Genomic DNA, 17,858 nt, shown 5'->3' with positions numbered 1-17,858 from the left:
ACTCAGAGCCTGAGTACTAGCTTTTTCTCTCAAGACTAGTACTCTACCACTTGAACCATACATCTGCTGCCAGCTTTTTATTGGTTAATTAGAGATAAGAGTCTCATGGACATTTCCACATGGTCTGACTTGCAATCTCAATTTTTAGATTTTAGCCTACTGAGTTACAAAATTACAAGTATGAGCCACTGGAGCCTGGTTTGCTTGGCCTTAAAAGCCCTCAGAAAGAGTTAATACAAAGGATTCCCCTTCTTCCCACTCTCTTCAAAGACCCTGTCTCGTGAGCTAGAAAACTGCTTGTATTTGGCCTATGGAAGAACGCTTTATATACTCGCTTTTCTTTATTCTTCTGTTAAGAGGGGAAGAGGTTCCCCCTCAAGAAGGAATTTCCAGAAATATGGTGTGGAGGAGTACACATCTGTCTCCTGTACTCCCCTCCCTGCCGCCACCCTCCCCCCCCCCCCCATCCAGGCCTGTGGAGGGGCTGCAGGACTGGGAGCTGGGTACTGAGTCAGAATAGTTGTTGTGTCTGGTGTGACTCCAGCAGATTTTCTCCTTGTAAATCCTTCACAAGGTTGAAGGCAGAGATTGCTTGGCCTCTGCTGCCCCCCATCTTCCACCATACACTCCCAGGGAATTGATTCTTCCCCGAAGTAACCACGTGCAGAAGCAGCCCAGTGGGGATTGGCCTGCATCTGGGTCAAGCAGTGAGCATCATTCATCAGATTGCCTGTCATCGGGGTGAAGAGCAGCAGGGAAATAGGAGAATATGTTAGCAACTAAGCTGAGGCTGCCTGAGAGAGCAAGCGAAGGAGCATCCATCTGTCTCCTCCCCACTTCCCACCAAAAAAAAAAAAAAGGTACTCTAGCACAAGTACTTGCCTTTCAAGCTGGCCTCTCCAAACACGTGCGCTAGACTGTGGGTGGTTTGAGGAAGTCTCCCAGGAGGCTTTTCATGTGGCCTTGCTTACTCGGCAGCTGTCAGCTGCTCAGGAATGATGGATGTTAGGTGGGTTGCACTTTGCCAGCGAGCGTGGAGAGTCACTTGTATGGCTTTTGCACATTTGATTGGTCTTATGGACCAGGATGCCCTGAGCAGCCCATCGATCATTCTCATGGATCTGGCAGTTAACATTTTTAGTCTCCAGTTCTTGAAAACTTGCTGTGCTGTCTCGCTCTCCTCTGGAATGTCTCTTAGATTCATTATTTCGTCTCTTGGGGGACTGTGACACCCGTTGCTACTACTGTGAGGTCTATGAGCAAAGGCCTTGAACAGTGATTCCTTAGGCACTTACATCTAAGGTCTACCTAGCTAAGTTTCTAGGATCATCACAAGACACCGCCAAGTCAGCTAGTGAGTCTGAGGTTTCTGCCATGTTAACCAACTGGCTGCTGGTGCTCATGGCTCAGCACTGACCTACATGTTGTCAGATGACAGGTGGAAGCATTAGCTGTCACTGTGAATAGTTCCTATAAAGGTGGAGTTGTCTCTCTCATTCTTGATGTTTATATATGTACTGTCAATACCCAGCTCTGCCACTTCTCTATACCACCCTCCCAGGACCCTGCATTTCCTGGGGCATGATTTGTCATCGTCCCCAATGCTACCAGTGAGCATTTCTTAGAGCAAATTCTCCTTCTAGCTCTTTCCCACTCACACAAACATGTACCTTTAAGGGCCCTGGGGAAAATATAACTATGCACTTATTTTGTTTAGTGGCACTGGAGATTGAACTTGGGACCTTAGACTTGGTAGACAAGTGATCTACCATTTAAGCTACACTCTTTTTGCTTGACTTTTTAGATAAGGTCTCATGCTTTTGCCTGAGCTGGCCATGGACTGTGATCTTTCTAGCTATACCTCTCATGTAGATGAGATCATAGGCATGAGCCACCACATCTGCCTTGTTTTTGAGATCAGGTCTCATTCACTTTTTCCAGGAGAGGCTGAAACCACAATTCTCCTGTCTCTGCCTCCTGAGCAGCTCAGATTATAAGCCAGTGACCATGTGACGTTTTTGCTCTTGATTTTACTTTGTTCCACAGACTGTAATCTCATTCTTACAGTGTTTCTAGTAATTCAACATTGGCTCCTATGAGTTGGGATGCCAAAATTGAGTGAGTTCGCCATGAACAATCTCAGGCCTGGAAGGAATTGACATGGCCTAAGTGAGGCAAATTATATCATTATTCCTTCAAAAAAGTTGGGAATTTAATTGTCATTTTGAGCTTAAAACTTAATTGTCTCTAGGCACCAGTGGCTCACACAGTTACCCTAACTACTCAGAAGGCTGAGATCTCACTGTTCAAAGCCAGCCTGGGCAGGAAAGTCCTTGAAACTCTTATCACCAATTAACCACCAGTAAACTGGAAGCTGCACTGTGGCTCAAAGTGGTACAATGCTAGCCTTGAGTAAAAAAAGTTCAGGGACAGCGTCTAGGCCCTGAGTTCAAGCCCATGACCAAAAACAACAACAACAACAACAAACCATTAATTGTCATTTTGATCTTTTAGGACCTGTAGCTTAGCTTTCAGATGTCTTTGTTAAGAAATAACGGCTTGCCAGGCGATGGCACGCCTGTAATCCTAGCTACTCAGGAGGCTGAGATCTGAGGATCACGGTTCAAAGCCAGCCCAGGCAGGAAAGTCCATGAGACTCTTATTTCCAATAAACCACTTGAAAACTGGAGGTGGCGCTGTGGCTCAAGCAGTAGAGCATGCCCTTGAGTTGAAGAGCCCAAGCCCAGAGTTCAAGCCCTATGACCAACCACAAAAAAAAGAAAAAGAAAGGCTTATTCAGACCATCTTTAATGAGTTGCAGTCTTCATTTTCCACAGAGATGGAGAGCGGTATAGGTTTAGTGAATCCGAAGTTAAGGTCATTTCAAATGCCATGTTTATTATTCTCCACTCTATTTCACCATTAAATCATTTTAAGACAATGGTTGTCAAGATATGAAACACTAAAGTTTCTTTCTACCTTCTCTCTGGGTAACAAACCCTTGGGAATGTGCAAATAACCTATAATTTGCAAAGGCAGTACAGAAATTGAATACAATCACAAAATCCGAAATTTGAAATGTTCCAAAAATCTCAACCTTTCTGAGCACTCATAAAGTTCCAGATTTTGGATTTTCTAGTTTGAGATATTCCACTTGATAAAGTCTATGCAGATATCCCCAAACTTTAAAAAACAAAAACAAACTTTAGGTACGTATTTCAGATGAAGGCTATACAACCTATAACAAAGAGGCGTAAACAGATGCTGCAAGATGCTTGAATAATTCACTATTTATTACCAAGCTCCGGGAGGGCACAGGAGGCTTCTCAGTCTAGGAAGTGAAAGAGTGAATGCCAGATGGTTGCAGCATGGGGAGGCTTTGAATTCCATCTTTAAGGGGGAGCCCTGTCTATTTGCATTTGTTACTTTTGCGTCACCGTGGCCAAAATAACCTGAGAACAACTTAAAGGAGGAAAGGATTCTTTTGACTTATGGTTTCAAAGATTTAGTACATGGTTGCAAGGCCGCAAGGCATTTGGACAGAGTATCATGATGGCAGAAACATGTGGTAGAAGAGCTTCTTCACTTCATAACAGACAGGGAGCAGAGGATGGGGAAGGTGTAACCTTCTGAGGTATTCCCTCAGTGACCCCCGTACTCCATCTAGACACCACTTCCTAAAGTCTCCACCCTCCCCAAATAGCACCACCAGCTGTGGAGCAAGTATTCAACACACGAGCTCTAGGATTCCACTCCTAGCCTCCAAAGATTCAAGGCCATCTTACAATGTAAAAATGTGTTTGGTCCCTCTCCAAAGCTCCCCAAAGTCTCTACAGTTCCAACATTATTCCAATTCCATTCTAGGACTCAAGGCAAATTCTTAGCGGTGAGCCTTTGTACAAAATAAATTAAAAAAAATAAAGTCTCATACTTCCAGCATACAAAGATAAAGGATAAACATTGTTGTTCTGAAAGGGAGGAATAGGGGCATAAATAGGAAGTATGGGACTACAGTGCAATAAGGGAAACAAATTCTGTAGTATCTCTAGCCCATGTTTCCAAATGTTCCCAAATTCCTCCACAAACCAGTTCCAAAGGCCTCAGAGCTGCATGGTCACAACTCACATTTAGCCACAGAAACAACCCCCTCCTCTGTTATCAATTGTCTGTATTTATTTTTGTGTCAACTGACCAAACTACCCAAGAGAACAACTTAGAGGAAGGATTTGTGTTGGCTCACGGTTTGAAAGAGCTCAGTCTACAGTTGGTTGGGCAGAATATCGTGATGGGCAGAAATATGTGGCAGAGGTATCTCTTCACCTCCAGATGAGCAAAGAGCAAGGAACAGCCTGTGGACCAGGTATAAACTTCAAAGGTTCAACATCAGTAACTTTCTACCTCCAGCTGGCTCTTCTGAAAATTTCCACCACTTTCCAAATATCATCACCAGCTGGGGACTAAGCATTCAACTTGAGCCTGTTGGATATTTGATATTAAAGCCATGGTGCTGGTTTGGGTTTGTTTTTTTTTTTTTGCGGGGGGGGGGGGGGGTTGATTTTTTTTTTTTTTAAGACAATTAGGTCCCTTATTATTTTATAATCAAGACAGGAGTTGAGACTCTATCATAGTCTGATTAAATGGAGCTCCGTGAGATCTTGGAAAGCTTAGAATAAAACAGAAGAGGATCTCATTGTTAGCCCTGAGGGCTAACCTTCCAGGTCGTAAACAAAATCAAGTGCTATGAGACTGACACCAGAAATCAGAATCCCCATGTGGACCCCTGCCCTCCCCTAGTGTCAGTGACACAAGGAGCGGGCATCTCTTGTGTCCTTCAATGGCTGTATTGATTCTGTGGGGTGAGTGGGAGCCAGAGACTTATTTTGGATAAGACAGGGCTGATAAGGCCAGAGATATGGAAAGAGCAGCCAGGTCAGTGAAGAAAGAGGTGCCATTTTCACAGCCACTGTTTTGTCTATGTCATCCTAGGAGCAAAGGGAAACAAAAGTAGTCAATTCAGGAGTGGGGAAGAAGAAGGGGGGGGAGCGTCCTTTGAGGCAAGTTTGTAGCTCAAGTTCAAGTTCAGTAAAGCTGGGAGAGGCACCATGGAGCCCCAAGCCTACCCTCCCCCCACACACACCCATACTGGTGGTTTTCCTTGTCTGAGACAACCTCAAGTAGCTCTCTGCTTGGAAAAGACAACAGGGGGGCTGCTGAGCCCCTGGGGTCTGGACTAGGATTCAGTTGCCGGTACCACCCTGGAGTTTCGGCTTCCCGTGATTGTGTGCACCTGTTCCTCGTGCCAGTGCCTGGCAGCCCAGCCTCCCTGAGGGCCCTGAGGGTCAGTCCAGCTGCGCACCTTGCCTGCTCATGTGAGGCTTGGCCCTACTAGGTGACCTTCATTCCACAACCCGGTGTGATGGGCTCAGAGAGGAACTTGGTGTCCAAACTGTGCTGTTAACATGGCTCCTTTGCCCTGCATTGTATGTGTCTGGCTGTTCAGGAAAACCAGACACAGAAAAGGCTGAGTGAATTCACCTAGACATCTTCCCTGAGGCTGTGGAGGGCCATTCCCATGATATCCACACACAGCCCATGTTCCAGGCGTGGCAGTGGGACATCGTGTGGCTGCTGCTGGAGATAGGGGTTCCAGGAGTTGGTGCTGGCCCAGCTAGCTGCTCCCTGCAAAGGCTGGACATTCTGCCCTTTCCACACAGAAGAGAGGGCTCTCCCCTACAGTCTTTATCTTTGGCACATCCCTCACTGTAACTGGGTCCAGTCAGGCACCCATTTGTTTCTGCCTCTGTATTGCACTGTACATAATCATAAACTAATGATTTCCATGGTTTGGGTACAGGCTACCCGCTAGTCAAATGCTGAAGGTGGCCCACAGGGCTGTCATCATCAGGCTTAGGCTGTCGTGGCTTGGGGCTTCCTTTTTTTCAGCTAGCTTTCTCTTCTTGCCTTGCCCTTGACTGGTGTACCCATTTGGACAAAAGATGCCATCATCCTCTCTCTCCCCAAGTAGATATGTGTGCTCACTTTCAGCCTTCTTCCGACCTTCATCTAGACAAACATCAAAGATGGTAAGGGTGAGGGGAAGGTGTTTCCAGCAGCCATCCATCTAGAAAAACAAAAATCAAAATAGATCTACATAATTTGCTGTAGAACCCAGGACACCGGCCCGTGAGCCACAGAAACAAGTGTTCTGAGAAGCAGCGCCTTCACAAACATTTGTACATCCTTCGCCAGTACTTACCCCGGAATTACAAGGAAACTCTAGTGTGACCTGAGAGTATCTGTGAGAAGAAAAATAAGAGGGTTGAATTCCTGCCTTTTCTCTCTCTGGCCCAAACCTTAGTTAATAACAAAAATGCTACTGTGTAGCTCTAAAAGACATAGCTGTTCTTCCCCCCAGAAAGTTCCCTTTGTTGGGCACAAAGCAAGACAGATCAACAGCAGGTTCCCAGAGAAAACCGTGGAGCAAAGTCCTTTGTGTCATCTTGGTTCCAACCAGCAAAGAGAGAAACTAGAAATCCAGATGTGAAGAGGTTTTTCTTGTTCTGACAACACAATTCAATTCTGACAAAAGCCACATGGAGTCAGTGCAGACAGAACATGTTCCAGCAGGGAGGTACCCAGCCGGGGGGGGCGAATCGGTGCCAGCCAAAGAAAGTCCTCAAGTCACCCGTGCTTCTGACTTGCCTACAAAATTGGATGTCCCAATGAACACTCATATTCGATAATTTGCTAGAATAGCTTGCAGAACTCAAGAATGCTCTATGCTTAATGGTTATCATGGTATTATAAAGGAGACAACTCAGCAAGAAAGAGCCAAATGCAGAGGTCTGTAGAACAGTGTTTGGGGGAGGGGAGGACTTGGGGCTCCCACATCCTCCTTGGGTGCACCATGCCCTCAGAACATCCAAGTGTTCACCACACGGGAAGCACCACTGAGCCTCCATAGCCAGAGTTCTACTATGGAGTCTTTGTTTTGTGTTGTTGTAACAAGATCCATGGGACCTAGTACTTGATAAGAAAAAGAGGTTTATTGTAAGCTCATGATTCTGGAAAGTTCAAGTTCAGCTAGCCACATCTGATAAAGGCCTCTGGCTCTGCCAGATGGATTTGAGTGGCAAGAACACATCAGAAATTGGCAAATCGTATGTGAGGGGAGAAAAAATCAGACATGTGAGGTGGGCTTCCTTTATTACAACCCACTCCCAAGGTAACTAATCTGGTCCTATCTCACTCCCACAGTGTGCTATTAATTCCTTCTGAGGGTGGAGCTTCCATGACTAATTATCTCCTACTAGCCCTACCTCTATGGGAGGAGCCCTACCCAAACCCTGGCATGTAGGAGTTTCATTGCCAGGCAGTGGATTGAATCATTGGCCACATGATTGAATTCAGTCTTCATTCTTATACCCTTTCTCCAGAGATAAGGCTAGCCTCAAATTCTAACCCTGTAATCTTGTCCTTGGCCCACATCTTAACTAAGGACCCATCTGGAGCCACAGATCCTGGGGCCTCATTAGCATCACACAGAAACTCCTATCTCAGGAAATTCCAAGGGCCTTCAAAGCTCTGCCAAGAACTGGCAACAAAGACCAGATATATTCTTTATTATTTCATATTGCCCATGCCTTCCTGACCGCAGAGGAAAGTCTTGTAGACATCTCTTGCTTTTTATGTGGCCAAGATGGACTTTGTGAAGATTTTTGGTCCTTGCACAGAGGGCACGTTAGTGAAAGCTAAACAAATATTACAGGCCTCTCAGTTGCATGTAGTAGCAATGGACTCTTAAATTAAAGAGAAAAGTCAGTTACTTTAAGGATATCAAGGAACTGACCTAAACAACAGAAAGACTGGAGAGGCAAGCTCAGAAGAGCACAGGTTAGCCTTCACCCAAGGCTCAATATTATTTGTAAGCATTATGCCCACCTTTGGTCCTCAGCTCCACCTAGATCTGACCCCTCCCTGCCCTGGCGTTCCCACCATACAGCAGGCCCCTCCCTCTCTCCACCCAGACCCACCTGAACTCCCATCTACCTCACTTCCTAACCCCCAGACCCTGCTGCCACCTAGATAGTAGAGGCTGCCCTGAGCTCTCTCTCTCTGGGGCAAATATGGCTCCTCTAATAAACCTTATAATAAGGTTTATTATGCCTCTGTGTGGTCCCCTGGGATGGATGTGACAGATCCTTTCACCATTCACTCTACTGCTCAGGAAGCCAAGATCTGAGAATTACCATTCTAGGCCAGCCTAGACAGGAAAGTCTATGAGACGCTTATCTCCAATTAAGCACAAAAAGCCAGAAGTAGAGCTGTGGTTTATGTGGTAGAATGCCAGCACCACCCAGGCTGTGAATTCAAGCCCCAATCCTGGCACCAAAACTTTTTTAAAAAATGGAGTCACAGGTATGTGCTTTGGACCCTACCCCTGGGGCTGATGGGAATCTGTTCTCATATTTCAATGTTGCTCCCACAGCATGGCCCACTGACCATCCCCACCTGCCCAAAATTCTTCAGCCTGGAATCTTATGTTGTTGGTGGTGGTGGTTGTGGGGCTTGAACTCTGGGCCTGGGCGCTGTCCCTCAGCTGTTCAGCTCAAGGCTAGCGCTCTACCACTTGAGCCACCACTTCTGGTTTTCTGAGTGGCTTATTGGAGATAAGTCTCATGGACTTAACTGCCCTGGCTGGCTTTGAACCACGATCCTCAGATCTCAGCCTCCTGAGTAGTTAGGATTACAGGCATGAGCCACTGGCGCTGGGCTTCAGCAGAGAATCTTAATCTAAACATGTGAAAGCCCACCGGTGAGTTCCCCCTTGCAAGCCATACCTGGCAGAGCCATTAACCTACACCGTAGATCGCTGGAACCAGGCCCATTCAGGCAATTACTATGAACTCTCAAAGCACCTCAGGAAACTCCCTGCAACTCTCCACACATCTAAGACCCTACTTTAGTCCCTCCTGCCCCTGCTAGGATCCATCAGGACCATCCTAGGGGACCACAAGGAGCAGGCAGGCACAGGAGAAAGATTATTATAAGGTTTATTAGAGGGGCCACATCTCCCCTGGGATAGGGAGCATTATGGTATCTGCCCCTGTCCAGGTGGGTAGCTCTGGGACCAGTCTCTAATGCAAAGTAGGTCTGGGTGGAAGAGAGGGAGCGGCCAGCTCCATGGGGGTGGCTCTAGGGCAGGGGAGAGCTCAGGTCTGGGTGGAGCTGAGGACCTGAGGTGAGGCTAATGCTAACAGCCCCTAGGGCACCACCTGTGTAGCTAGCTCCTCATTCTCCTCTGGTGTTCACGATGTTCCTCTTCAACTTTCCATTAAAGTGGATCTTGTCTGTTTTCTGCTCTTCTAATATCCTCCTGACTGTTTCCTAACTGGAACCACCCCCCTAGATACTAGCTGCCACCTTTCTAGATTTTCTCTCAGCCCATTTGATTGGCTCTGATGCAGTCATGAACTTGAACTGCTGAGCAGCAAGGTAGGGAGGTGTCTGCCATGGGAAATGGGACCCTAATTCTCACTGCAGGAAGTCTTCCCTCCCCCACCCCCAAAGAGATGGGTTCCAAAAAGCTGTGTAACCAAAACAACACACAAGCCTCTCCACCCTCACCTGGGTAGGAGATTGTAGTCAACAACATCATTTTTATGATATTTAATTTTTAAGTATGTTTTATTAGGCATAGCTTTGTCAGTAATTTTCTTCTAACCTCTGGGTAACTGTGACTTTCTGTTCAATATGCTACAGATTCACCATATTTGGGTGTTCCTGTGTTCTGCTTAGGACTCATTGAACTTATTTATGTCTAATTCTTCACTAATTCTTTCACTTTAGTTATGTCTAGTCTGATATTTAACTCATCCTTTTTATTTCTTTATTTGGATTGAACTTGAAGCATTCTGCTTGCTTGACAAGTGTTCCATCTATACTCCTAGTCTATTTTTTAAGTTCTTTCTCAGATAGGGTTTTATGCTTTTGTCCAGGGCTGGCCTTGGATGCCATCCCAAATAGCTTGGGGTTAGGATTACAGACGTGTACTACCTAGGCCCTACTCACTGTTAGGAAAATGGAGGAGAACAGAAAAGGAATAGACCAGTCTCTGTCTTCAACAGGGTAGGAGTGTTGATTGCCAGCGAGGGCACAGACCTTCCTGCAGGTTTAGAGGTTGTAGGAGGGACTGGATCCAGGTTTATGTAGGTCTGAACAAGGAAGCAGAAAATTAAAAAAAAAAAAAAATGGGCTGTGGTCTTTTAGGGGACAAGGGCACTGGGGACAGGTCCAGAGTAGAATGCTCTGCCTGGGGTGAGCTAAGCCAAGGTTAGAGACCTGCCTGTGTACACGCATGTGAGCAGATACCTGGTGCTTTGCTTGACATGAGAGAATAAGATGGGAGTCAATCCCTCATTCACATCTATTTTTTTTAATCTTTGTTTTTTACCATGATATTTTGGCCTTATGGTTTCTAGTTGTTGGTTTTTTAAATTTACTAGTACTAGGTCTTGATCTCAGGATCACCTCCTTCTCTCTTAGCTTTTCTTATACAGGAACGATCAGCAAGATACAGAGAAGCCACATTTTGAGAGGTGGAATAGAGAGTCTTCATTAGAAAGCCTGGGGCTGCAAGGGAACTTGCTGCCCAAAAACTTACAGCCCAGTGTAACTAGCACAAAGCTTATAAAGGCAAAAACCACAAGATCGGCGTGAGGAAGGAGACCTAACCTTTGCTTTGTGTTATACATAAGCAAAGCAAGTTATTTAGTGTGAACAATGAGGGCAATCAAAAGCAGTATTCTCTGGAGCTAAACTACACGACACATCTGCAAGTCCAAGAATGACCTATTTCACCTCTAGAGTTTTCAGAAGTCTCCACATGGCAACTAGGAGAAGATGGTATTACTTACTCAGTATCCATATTTCACTTTTTTACTCTATCTCTTGGGCCATACCTCCCCTTCCACCTTTTTGCTGACTTATTTGCAGATAAGAGCTGGCTTTGAATATGAATCCGCAGATCTCAGCCTCCTGAGTAACTAGGATTACAGGCATGAACCTGTAACCACCCAGATTAGCCCTTGTTTTATCTCGGCCATTATTTTAGGTACTCTTCCTTTGTAGCCTCATCCAAAGATGACTCTTAACCTGGAGTCCTCTCTCTCCAACTCCCCTCTTGACAGGGTTTGTTTCTCTGTGGAGGATGGTTCATGTTGGTTGAGGCATTATTTTTAGCAGGCGGTTTTTGCCTTGCCACGCAATGGTGGTTTATACTGAGAGTTCTTGGCTCTCGGAAAACTTGCCTCCAGTGTGGTTTTTCATGAGTATTTGAAGCTATAGCTTGAGTGGTTGGGTGAGGTGAAGTAAGGTGGGCAGGTGGGCAGAATGAGTAACTTTAAAATGAACACACCCTCAAAAAGTTGGCCTGAATCTTTCGTTCTAGCATAGGTCACTGACCTGGTTTTTCTGTTTGTCTCTTTTCCTTACAAACATCATGATTCAGGGCCAGGAAGTCCAGAAATGCAAATATGAAAGTCCAGTTCAAGTGGGCGTTGACGGGGCAAGGGTAGCCTACCCACGATCAAGGCTCAGTATTCACTGATGTCTATTTACAAGAAAACCTTTTCTCCAAAGCCTTCACCTTCCCATCTTCACCCCTACCCCCACATCTCTCTGGCCTCTCTAGAACTCTCGGACACGATTAACAGATGGATGAATCCTTTAGAATCAAGACTCTATCACTCTAGCTCAGAAACTTTCAAATGCTCAGTGTGCCTCCAGTAGAAAGTCTACACCACTGTGGATGGCATTCTGGGTCATCCATTTTGTGACTCTCTCCCATCTCTTCATTCCAACAGAGCTCCTCTCTCCCTCTCCTGTCGCCCTGTCGCTTCTCTAACTCCAGTGGTACCTATCGGTCCCCTGACATTCATATTCTGAATTGCATTTGAGCTACTTGTGTTCACTTCTCACACCACTCAGTGGATGTTTTTGGAGGATAGAATGGAATCTCTTTGTATTCATTTCGTTATCTTCCATGGGACCAGGCAAAAGGCATGTCAAGGAAGAGCTATTCTGACCCTTAAGCTTTTCCCAGGCCTCTTGATGTGGATTAGGTTAGGCCAGGTTGGTGACTTATGACTTACACAGGTACCTGAGCTTTTAGCAGATTCTGCCTAGCTTCAGAGTCATTGCTTTAGTGCAAGCAAAAGAGCTCAGCAATAGAGCTCAACAATAGCAGGAGTACAAAGCTAGTTAGCAGGCCCCCACATTGTGTCTCCCTCCACCCCATTCCTGAGCCCCTTGGTAGGGCTCTGCTCTGTAGCACTTTATTCTCCTGACCTACCACATATCTTTAAAAGCCCATGCAGTTCCTGGATGGGTCCATGTTTGAAACTGAATCCTGCCTGGCACAGTCAATTGTAAAAGGCAATACCATCTGGTAGGCATCTTGTCAGTGCATAACACTTATCTGTATGACTTGGAGTCTGTTCATGTCAACAGGGAATCAGGAGTGACCCCCAGAATGGGCAGAGGAGAGTACAGGAAACACTCTTGGAAACTTGAGAGACCACTGGTAGTGGAATTGTGGGTAACCATGTGTCACAGCTGTCCCTTGTAACGTGGCTGGTCTGGGACAAACTCTTGTGGGTAGTTATTGTGTGTGTGTGTGTGTGTGTGTGTGTGTGTGTGCGCGCGCGCGTGCACACATGTGCGCGTGCTTGCGTACATGCATAAGAGCCTGAGTGCTGTCCCTGAACTTTTGGCCAAGGCTAGTACCCTATTACTTCCAGCTTGTTGATAGTTAAAGTCAAGAGTCTTGTGGACTTTCTCGCCTGGGCTGGCTTTGAACCATGATCCTCAAATCTCAGCCTCCTGAGTAGCTGCCAGGATTGCAGATGTGAATCACCAGCACCCAGTTTGTAAGTTTTTAAATCAAGGGACCTCTCAATCTTCTCCAACAGATTACAACAGCAGTGAACTGAAAACGGCCTGCAGGAAGCATGAGCTTTATGTGAGTTTCCAAGACCTAGGATGGCAGGTGAGTTCTTGGCCATGAGGGCAAAGGTTCTGAGTAGTTCGTTCTCACCGGATAGCTGCTGTTAGTAAGGACCTGGAGCTTCAGGGCTAAGATGGTTACCTCCAGGGATGCCCTCAGCACCCACAAATGCTCAGACTGCTGGGGCGTCAGAGAAAGCCTCGCCTGCTAGTGTAACAAGCGCTTTTCTTGGCGTCCCAGGCTCTGAGACTCTCATGGTCAGTACTTATATCCTCTAACACTCTTACCTCATTCTTTCAAAGCTACAGGTCATATAAGATGGGTATATAATACAATTTCTGCCATTGTATCATCTGCAACTATACAGATTTATTTGGACACTAAACCAATTTTGTTTCAACATTTTGAAAAAAACACCAATTTCTCCAGTGGCTAAAAATTAGCTCAACCTATACAGAACACAAATGTTTTGCTTCCTATCTGACAGGTACCACTAGTTTGTATGAAGCAAATTCAACTAAGGATGATAAATGATGGAATTCTGTCCTTTTTCCTTACCTTTTTTTTCTTCCTCCATCTTTTTTTCCTTTCTTCTTCCTTCTCTTGCCTCCTTTTTTCCCCTCTGCCTTTTTTTTTTTCTTTTGCAATACTGAGGATAGAACCCAGGTCCTTTACAATGCCAGGCAAGCACTCTACCATTGAACTACATTCCTATCCCAGAAGATCATTTCTATATGCAAGTGAGTTGACAAGAACGCCATAAGCTCCTACAGAGATCTTTGGGCCCAAATACATAGTCCCTAACTTACAATGGGTTGACTTAGGATTTTTTTTCACATTTATGATGGAACCAAAGCAATATACATTCAATGGAAAAAATATTATTCCTTTCAATCTCGAACTTGCCTTGAACTAGTGATATACAGATCCTCTCCGGAGATGGCGGTAAGTGCAGCTCCCACTCACTGCGCTGCTGAGTTTGGGTGTCGGCGAAGCAAGATGTGTTGGAAAGTTTTCATGTCATGTGGCATTAGGCTGTAACCCTAAGTTAATCATAAAGCTAGCCACTTGCAGTCCCAGGTGCTAAGTCCACGTGGATCTGCAGGGACAGGGACAAGGAATCAGACCCGAACTCCACACCCCAGCTTTGCCAGTCGCTTGTAAACTTGGACAAATGCTTGTCTCCTTGCACCTGTCTGGCCACCTGTCCACGATGCTCCCTCCTCACGGGGTTCCTGGGAGCAGAGGCAGTAGGAGTGTGCTGACCTTTTGCTGCTTCCTGTGCTTGCATGTCAAGGACTGGATCATCGCACCGAAGGGCTACGCTGCCAACTACTGTGACGGGGAGTGCTCCTTCCCGCTCAACGCCCACATGAACGCCACCAACCACGCCATCGTGCAGACCCTGGTGAGCTCTGGGGTGCAGTTCTAAGTGGGAATCCAGCCCCAGCCACGCATCATTAATAATGCTTCCCTTTCCCCTTCTGTTCTGGACCAGGTTCACCTTATGAATCCTGAGTATGTCCCCAAACCGTGCTGCGCACCAACCAAACTGAACGCCATCTCAGTTCTTTACTTTGATGACAACTCCAATGTCATCCTGAAAAAATACAGGAATATGGTCGTAAGAGCTTGTGGATGCCATTAAGTAGAAGCGTCACTGGGGACACCTGTTCCACTCGGATTCCTGTACTCACCTGCCTTACCAGCCATACAAGCACAGTGGAAATGGGACAGAGGCCAAAACCACCTCCCGCCGGTGCCTTATTGCCCAATGAAGATTTTTAGATCTCATTAATGAAATCCTTTTCACTAGGTAAAAAAGATCTCATTAATGAGATCCTTTTCACTAGGTAAAAAACTGCGAGTGAGTAGTTACGTGTCTGTAAGAAACTGAGTTTGGACATTTGCAGTATGAGGTCTCAGTAATGCACAAATAGTGAATGCCACCACCACTCCCAAATTAGTTTTAGCTTTAATTTAGATCAAGCTATTCATAGTATTAATGATCTTGAAGGGTGGACTTGTCACAGAGGAGGGGGTGGTGTTCCTGTTCATAGATCTCATGCCAGGAAGGATAGTTTCACACAGCCTGGACTGTAAGCAGGCTCTAGAAGTGCCTTTTTGTCTATCTGTGGCTACATTTGTGCTGGAGTTGTATTAGTATAAAATAGCATAAAACTATTCAGTCCAAACAACCCATGTCCACACCTCCCCCTTCCCACAGTTGTATTGTTAGGACCCAAAGTGGCACAGTTGCTGGGGAAGGAGATGGGGGAAGGCAGTGGCCTTCAGTTTACCAGGTAGTGTGAAAAGCAGTGCTACACCTCTTCATGGGACTGGCTCTGAGAAGCACCCAGTCTAGTTCACTCACACAGCCTTCTGCCTCTTAGTGTACAGTAGCTACCCACGCTGCAGGGTTACCAGTGGGGAAAGGGCACCCTGCCTCCACAAGGGCTAAAGCCACGCGTGTGCTGTTTATGAACCAGAATCACAATGTCTCTTGTAGAAAGCAAGGCTCAGATGAAATCTTTAGAATATTTTTTAAAAGTCTTTCTCACAATCATGTACTGGGAAACCAATTTCATACTAAACTGATTAAATACGTTTATAATCTATTTGCACTTACAGCTTTTTTTTTTTGTAAATAGAAGCTATAATTTATTATTTTATACCCATCTGTAACATTTAAAGACCAGACTTTTTCTTTAAAAAAAGTTTATTTAGAAAGTATAGTGTAAACAAAATTGTACCACTTTGATTTTCTTTCAATACAAGATTCCTGATGCAAAGCTGACGCCATTCACAATGGTGGGCTCCTCCGGCAGAACACTGCTTTTCTTTTTAAAAGGACATCTGTGAACCAGGTATAATAAAGGTTTGTTGAGGGTGGAGAAGTGTGAACTGCTGTTACCTTCTGCCTCAGACAGTACACTGGTCTGGTTTCTGAGTCCTTCCGCAGCCTGTGCATGTGGGGTGTGAAGGGCGCTGGACAGAGCGGCCATGATGAACAGCGATTCCCTGGGGTCCACAGCTTAACCTTAGTCCAACAGATGCAACACTCAAGGATGGCATGAATTAGGACAGAAGCATCAGCCCATCACTGCAGAATTCAGTCTTTGGTCTTGAGGTCAAATGAATCCTATTCACATATTAGAAGGTCAAGCTCCTTGGAGATGGACAGAATACAAGTGAGCTTTCTAGAAGGACGGACTTGGGAACAAATCAGAAATGATTTCTATCAGGTTCCCAGAGAGATGTGTGGTGTCTCTGGTATACAGGCCTGGAAAAACCATCTGGCACTGCACTCATGGCAAATTCAGGCAGAATCTTTTGCCGAGTTTATACATAATAGAGGACCTGCCTCGTGGGACTCTCATAGCCCCACTTTCTACAGACAAGGTAATCGTGTTCACAATGAGCAGATCAATCTCTCACTGCACGTGAAGCCACAAAGGATCGTGACAGCGTCTGATCTGATCACACAGTATCTTCTATAAGTTGTGGCTTTGTTTTGAAATCTCCAAACTCTAGCCCAAGCATGTGATTAGGTCGGTGCGGCCTTCAGATCACAGAAACATCAATAGTGCCTCTAGGGCAGCTTTCCAGAACTCATGAGTTCAGAATACTGCTCTTTAAACGCTGCTTTTGCCAAAAATAGTTCCGCATTTGACTTGACTCCTTTTGGCTCAAAGGAAACCACTTAATTTGTCAAGAGAAGACTGAAAGGGGGGGGGGGGGGGTCTCCCTGACAAACACTTAGTTTGCACAGTGAACCTAGAGTTATGAGAGAAACTTAGGAATCTTAGTGTGTTGTCCTAAACACACAGGTAGAAGATACTATGAATTTAGTACATTTAGCTTTCTGGAAAACCATCTGAAACGCAGACATCTGTATGTAGGAGTCCACACCCTGGGTCCCAGAGACCAGGCAGGACAGGTAACATCCAGCAGGCTTGTCTATAGTTCATCCTTCGCCTGACGCAGAACGAAGCGGTGCAGGGAGTCCAGGTCTCTGCCCCCACTGTGCTCACCGACCTTCTCACCCCCGCGGAAAAGCAGCAATGTGGGATACCCCCGCACCTTCAAGAGAAAGAAAAGCACATGCAGACCATTCCTTGAAAACAACCTCCTGTAGCTGAGGCTGGAAAATTTGCAGCTGACTTCTGAAGATGCTTAGACAACATAAAATTAATGCACTGAAGCTTGGGCTAGTCACTGTGACTCTTTCTACCTCTAATAGGCTTACTTACACAGGAAATAGGCTGAACATGCACATCTGCGATACCTTACACTTCTAATCCCAACTATTTGAGGACTGAAGATTGCTAGCAGTCTCCATCTCAATGAACAAGCTGGGCATGATGACTGTAATACCAGCTATGTGGAAGGTAAGGTATAAGGATCAACATCTACAGCTTGCCCCATGCAAAACTAAAAGATTAAACAAAAGCAACTGAGCACCAGTGGCTCACACCTGTAATTCTAGCTCCTCTAGAGGCTGAGGATTGTGGTTGAAGCAAGCCTGGGCAGAAAGGTCAGTAAGACTCTTAACTCTAAGCACTACAAAAGCTGGAAGTGGAGCTGTGGCTCAAGTGGTAGAACACTAGTCTTGAGCAAAAAAACAAAACAAAACTCAAGGACAATGTCCTGCTGAGTTCAAGCCCTGAGCTGGCAAAATAAAGCAGGAAAGGGGATCAGGATGTGAATCAAGTGGTAGACTTCAACTGCAGACTGTGAGCAAGGGCAGCGACCAGCTCTGTGCATGGTGGGCAGGTCCTCAATGGATTTTCACAAATGACAACTACAGGCCACCTGTGTGTGTGAACAGCACAGGGAGAACGCATAGTTG

The 17,858-nt window shown here is 45.7% G+C and overlaps 2 protein-coding genes across 2 annotated transcripts in view; one reads left to right on the top strand and one right to left on the bottom strand.

The window, feature by feature from the left end:
• Bmp6 (bone morphogenetic protein 6) overlaps positions 1 to 15,624 on the top strand; it is a 172,923-nt gene extending 157,299 nt beyond the window's left edge. The window contains exons 5-7 of the mRNA XM_042687135.1: positions 12,972 to 13,048; positions 14,304 to 14,414; positions 14,505 to 15,624. Of these exons, the coding sequence (XP_042543069.1) occupies positions 12,972 to 13,048; positions 14,304 to 14,414; positions 14,505 to 14,654 (338 nt within the window). The 3' untranslated portion in view covers positions 14,655 to 15,624. The remainder of the gene's footprint in view (positions 1 to 12,971; positions 13,049 to 14,303; positions 14,415 to 14,504) is intronic.
• Positions 15,625 to 15,707: 83 nt separating this feature from the next.
• The window catches only part of Txndc5 (thioredoxin domain containing 5), a 29,347-nt gene continuing 27,196 nt past the window's right edge, over positions 15,708 to 17,858 (bottom strand). Inside the window, exon 10 of the mRNA XM_042687137.1 lies at positions 15,708 to 17,089. Coding sequence (XP_042543071.1) covers positions 16,967 to 17,089 — 123 coding nt within the window. The 3' untranslated portion in view covers positions 15,708 to 16,966. The remainder of the gene's footprint in view (positions 17,090 to 17,858) is intronic.

This window comes from Dipodomys spectabilis, unplaced genomic scaffold (genome assembly GCF_019054845.1).
Source record: "Dipodomys spectabilis isolate Male_0828 unplaced genomic scaffold, ASM1905484v1 ptg000104l, whole genome shotgun sequence".
NCBI classification, from domain to species: Eukaryota; Metazoa; Chordata; class Mammalia; order Rodentia; family Heteromyidae; genus Dipodomys; species Dipodomys spectabilis.
The sequence above is the reverse complement of the archived record's forward strand: the minus strand, read 5'-3'. Positions and strand labels throughout refer to the sequence as shown.